Genomic DNA, 5,386 nt, shown 5'->3' on the forward strand with positions numbered 1-5,386 from the left:
GAGCGCCTTTCATAGAGTTAATTCGTACATTGATGTTTAGCTAATTACTAAGGTATAACTCTTAAGGTTTCATGCATATTATTGTCCAGGTTAATGCAATTATTCGACTGAGTGAAGGCTAGCTGTTGCTCCTTGATCAAGCCTATTTAGCATTTAGATGTATTTTTAAGTATGTTCATAGTAGTCAGGTGGTGTTCTTTATGTTAAATTGAGAGCTATTGCCATAAGTATGTTCAAAGTAGTCCGGTGGTGGTTAATTATTTTTTGACCTTTTCATTTGAAATTACCATGAGCTACAAATGGACATGTACATAGTATACACAAATTTCTATGAAACAACTTTTGTTTGACTATTTGATCTTCTCAATTACGATACAATTTTTCTTTTTATTGCATTTATAGAAATTCCTACCATTTTATTGCCAAAATAGATGGGCACTCCAACACGCGCCAATCATGATCTAGTACTAATTGAGATCATACAACAACATATCAGTAGGATAAAACATAGGCAGGACCCATACATGTTGGCTGATTAGAGAGCTTAAAAAATCATCCTGGGTTGGTCATAAAACAAGTTACCACCACGGAAGACTTAAACACATACATGCCACAAAGAGAAAACTTCAAATTTTCCACAATGAAAGACTTAAGCATTCGATGACACAATCCCATTAAGATCACCACAAGACTTGAAAGTTGAAAGTGCACACCATCATAAGTACTATAGCAAGGTATAGGAGAAGAACCCAGGCAGGTTGGTTGATCACAAAGATCAACATGCAATGTTGGGCTTGATCATGCAACTTTAGGAGGAAAAAACCATGTGAGACCCCACTGGCCAGCTTGGCGCTGCGGTACTGCAGCACTTCCTGAATGCAATGGCATGATCATCCCGTTTCTCATGTTGTATATGCCAGCATCATGAAGAGGATTTGTAGAAGACTTTGGACAAGGATAGTCGCAGATGAAGTAGATGCAATCCTCTTGGGATCCACTGCATTCTCCTGCAGGCACAGCCTTGGAGCTTTGCCTGCCAAGAAAGAGTGCATGACCACCCAGATCACTTACCATTCTCCACCGAGCAGGGTTGCTGCGCAAGTCCGCCTCAAGGACCATAAATCCACCAGTGTGGTCATTACTGAAACCCTGTGAGGACTGTGAGCAGTGTGTAAATCGTTGCACCATCAGTAGTTTATTACCACATTCAACTAAATACAACAATAATCCACACACATTCTTCTGACAAAAGTACAGAGGTGATCGAAGATAATCGCCAATAGTGTCAATTACGCATTTGATGTTAGGACCACCACAAAGGTTCTCGCCAAAATCAATGGTGAAAAGCTTGTAAAACTCAGACACCACGTAGAACCTTCCATGGAAGAATGCAAAGTCCAGTAATATATGTCGGTCCCAATCACGTACACCCTTGAATGTGTAAGATGCAGTAGGCGGTTGGATGATAAAAAGATTAGGGGAATAACCTTTGTCAGGGATCAGTGCAGCAACAACGAACTTCTGTGATGAGTCCATGTGTGAGGGCTCCACCAACTTATAGGAAACTGGTACATGAGTCCGTTCAGTACGATCATCTATCTCGCTTTGCCAAATGGTGACCAGATTAGGAAGCTCCAGTGTCGTCTTTGAGGAAGGGTCCAACAATGAACATAATCCATCACTACTCAAGAGTAATAATTTCTTGTCAATTGAGCCATGCCATCGAGTACCATGCGGTAGAGGCATGCGGTGAACCTCGTTTCCTGATATGCTGAGGAAGGTTCCATCGGGGAGGGTGAGCCAAGGGAATGGGAGGGTAAGGGTGTGCAATATACTATTGGAGCGCCATGGGTGACAAACTGCTCTAAGGCGAACACGGTCGGCTAAAGAAGGGAGGCGCTTAAGGACAAGGCCCAAGAGTTCTGGCGGAAGATCTGACCAAGGTCCAAACTGTGCAACCTCCATCATGCAAGTCTACAATAGAAGACAAGACATCTGATTAATAGTTTAGCAGAGTATATAAAATTGTAGTGAACATGCTCCCGGAACTACTATTATACCAAAGGAAACAACGAATCGTTAGATTTGAGCAGGAAACTAATAAAACAACCCATTATATCAAAAATAAACTAGTAGACAATATTATCTAGCCTCACACTTCATATTAATCAAATATAAATTATGCTTCTTGAACTTGGTGACAGCAGCAAAAGCATGCAGTAAAATCAGTACCATCTATTTTGTTGTAACTAGAACTAATTAAGCTAACATGTTTTTTAAAAGAAGGTACATGCCAAAGAGAGAAAATATGATCATGTCCATGTAGAACTAGTAAGGAATAATGGTCTTATAATTTTCTTGTGCAATTGCCTAACTTGAATGAGCTACTCACTATAGTCTGTCCTCTTTCTTTTAGATGGGAAACCTAGTGAGTGTTATGTGAAATAAAATATGTTGATAAAGTGACATTTTTTCATGTACATGATCAAGCAATGGCACGTTGGAATCAGAATTAAGTATGTACATATTATAGAAGATTTTTATTTTTCACAACACCTTAGAACTCTAGTATGAAAATTGGCTCAGCTAGAAAAAACTATGGTTAGGTAAAGCCGAAGAAAGAAGTGCCAACAATAATTTTTAAGAAAATACTAAGGTGGTTGAAGAAAAAACATGTAGAGGTCAACATCAGAGGCAAATGATTTCAAAAATTTGTAGTTTTTAGATCATGTAAGAAACTAGTCATGCAAATTTAATACCTTTAGTCCAATCAAATGAACTAAAAATTCAAAAGTAGTGTGAATATAAAAACTTAGTTCATTTGGTTGAACTAAGGATGGTCGGAGGGTACTCTCAAGGTCCCACATTTGCAAGCCTATAATAAGCTACATTACAAAAATTTGATCAATTAGAGAAATAAGTTCAAAACAACCTTCTTCATATATATAAAATGGGCCGACCTATGGTCCAATTAAAAAATCATTTGATCCCATTGGATTTGAGGCATCGGATCAGAAATGAACAACTAGATTTTTTCGTCTACCTTCAGTCGTTTTATGGATCAGGCGAACAGAGTGCACGACTCCTCCCCTTGCCCCGCCGCCCATGTTTCTCTCCCATGTCGCGCAACCAGCAAGGTCCTATCCGACCCCTCCCTTCTCGAGATCCACACTTACCTAATCGAAGTGGAAGCAAAAGGCTTCCCCCCCACCCATACCAATCAACCCTCGTCATCGTCTCCATCAAGGTCCTAGATCGGCCTCGATGGGGGAAATCCCCCACCCATCCAACATGAAATAGACTGGCCCAATTGTGATTTCCTGGCAACTGATAAATAACCAATCTATAAAGAACTAAAAAACCGGCTAGGCAAAATTGCAATCTGGAAGAAGATCAAATAGTACCCCTACCCCCAAGAACATGCATAAACATTTACATATTTGCATGTTCTTACATAGACAATACAGATCTACCAAAAGGAACGATCTATTAGGTAAAGAATCGATTTCCCCAACCAACTGAAGTCCCGATTAAGGATCATCATATAGAGGAGCTAAGGCGGGGTTACATCTTACCATGAAGTCCTTAGTGCCCTGGTCGTCGAGAGGTGGGGAGGTGTAGAAGTCACCAACATCAAAGGCTTGGGTATCGTCGGGGATTGGACCATGGCCATGGGTGGGAGGGGGAGATGCCATGGAGAGCAGGGGCGTTCGGAATTGAGGGACTATATTGCCAATAGTTGTAGGTATTTTATTAAGCCGTTACTTGTAACGCACACCTACTTTTGGCATTTTCTTAACATTTTCTAGTAGCTATTGTATAGTTTATTGACAGATTGAAAGGCAATAATATTATTTTATTCATGCCAAAATAATTTGGGTCAGTCACAGCTGTCACGGGATGTGTTGCTCAGCACACGATTATTGGCTAGTGAAGTGGTTGTCACGTGTCAGGCAATTCCCCTCTCTTTTCAATATGAAAAAAACCCGTTGTGTTTTTGGCCTTGACAAAGCCATGAATGGAAATAAAGTCCAAAGCACGACGAACACCAATTTTTTTCTCCTTTCCTCTTGCCCTTTTAGCGTGCACATGTTTGGTTTGTGGCTGCCTCCCTTCATTGAGCATATAGCTCCAATGTGTGATGTTGTTCTGTGGCTTCGATATTGTACCACTAGAAAGTAATAAACAATAACTATTATCCCAATTAACTTGCTCTTGCCAATTTTCAGTTCACATGAGCCTTAACCACCCAAATTATTTCTTTTCTTTATCTTTTCTAGGCCTAATATCCATGTTCCATATGAATCATTACTTTTTCTTGGTTATAAACTGGAGTAGTTTAATTTTAGCAACCATTTCTAAAAATAAGGAAATTTCTTTGATTAAAATCTTCCAATTCTAGGACCAATTTTCCATTTTACTCCCTTGCCTCCAATTTCTAGAGATGGCCTTGTCAACCATACATATGAAACTTATTAAGCAATTACACCTAAATGTATCCCACCAATGAACAAACCTTACATAAATCATAGTATGAATAACCCACCAAGTCAAATTCTAATGAAGAAGAAAGAACGCACACACAAAACAAATAAATATAATAATTGTTAGGTATCTTGCAGAAGGGAAGCAAAAGATCAAAGCAATAAGAAAAGAGCAACTCTTTCCTATCTGCTAAGATAACCATTACCTTCATATGATCTAAAACCATTTGATTTCTGAATTTCTGACAACAATGACTTTCCACAAACAGTAGTACACATAAGCCATCAATGGCTATCTTTACCTATTATTAGAGTTCCTCAATCCCAAAGTAAGACATGACGAACATTTTTACAAACTGATGATGAAATGTGAGAACGACATAATATGACGACAATGCATCACCCTTATATTTTCACCAATGTTGTAGTCTTCCAAGCCAATGGCACTGTTGACAATGTACCATTGTCTTCTTGGGCTTCTACAAAAATAAGACCACATATACATGGATAATAGATGATCTTTCAGCTGCTGTTAACACTTCCTGGTTAAATACTTCTGAAAATATGGGCAAGAAATCGATAATTTTGGAGGAAACATAAATCCAATGAGAAAAAACATGTCCCATAACATTTTAATGTCATATCAAGTTTTACGATTGATTTATGATCTTTCTCTTACCGAGATGTAGTCGGAAAAAGGTTGCAGGTGCATCAACATTTGAATATCATGATACAGTATTAGATATTTGTATATCTACTTTTATTCCTCTCACAAGTCACATCTCTAATGTTTAGCTACCGAATCATCATGAATTACACCAATATATATGCGGTGATCCTAAGAGTTATTACATGACATAAGAAGAAAAACAAATGATGTGAAGATCAAAGGGAAGAGTCAA

General features: G+C 38.7%; 1 protein-coding gene across 2 annotated transcripts; it reads right to left on the reverse strand.

Annotated features, from left to right (window-relative positions):
- Nucleotides 1–496: 496 nt before the first annotated feature.
- Nucleotides 497–3,705, reverse strand: LOC109734523 (F-box protein At2g26160-like). 2 transcript variants are annotated; one of them, XM_045229672.2, is made up of 3 exons: nt 3,576–3,704; nt 3,044–3,327; nt 497–1,974 (listed from the first exon to the last, which is right to left on the reverse strand). In XM_045229672.2, the coding sequence occupies exon 3, from the start codon at nt 1,966–1,968 to the stop codon at nt 799–801; it is 1,170 nt and encodes a 389-aa protein (XP_045085607.1). In that variant the 5' UTR covers nt 1,969–1,974; nt 3,044–3,327; nt 3,576–3,704; the 3' UTR covers nt 497–798. The 2 variants fall into 2 exon arrangements, with proteins under 2 accessions (XP_045085607.1, XP_020149319.2); XM_020293730.4 differs by lacking the exon at nt 3,044–3,327 and having other exon boundaries at nt 3,576–3,705.
- Between the last annotated feature and the right edge of the window lie 1,681 nt (nt 3,706–5,386).

The sequence above is a fragment of the Aegilops tauschii genome, chromosome 6 (assembly GCF_002575655.3).
Source record: "Aegilops tauschii subsp. strangulata cultivar AL8/78 chromosome 6, Aet v6.0, whole genome shotgun sequence".
Classification (NCBI taxonomy): Eukaryota; Viridiplantae; Streptophyta; class Magnoliopsida; order Poales; family Poaceae; genus Aegilops; species Aegilops tauschii.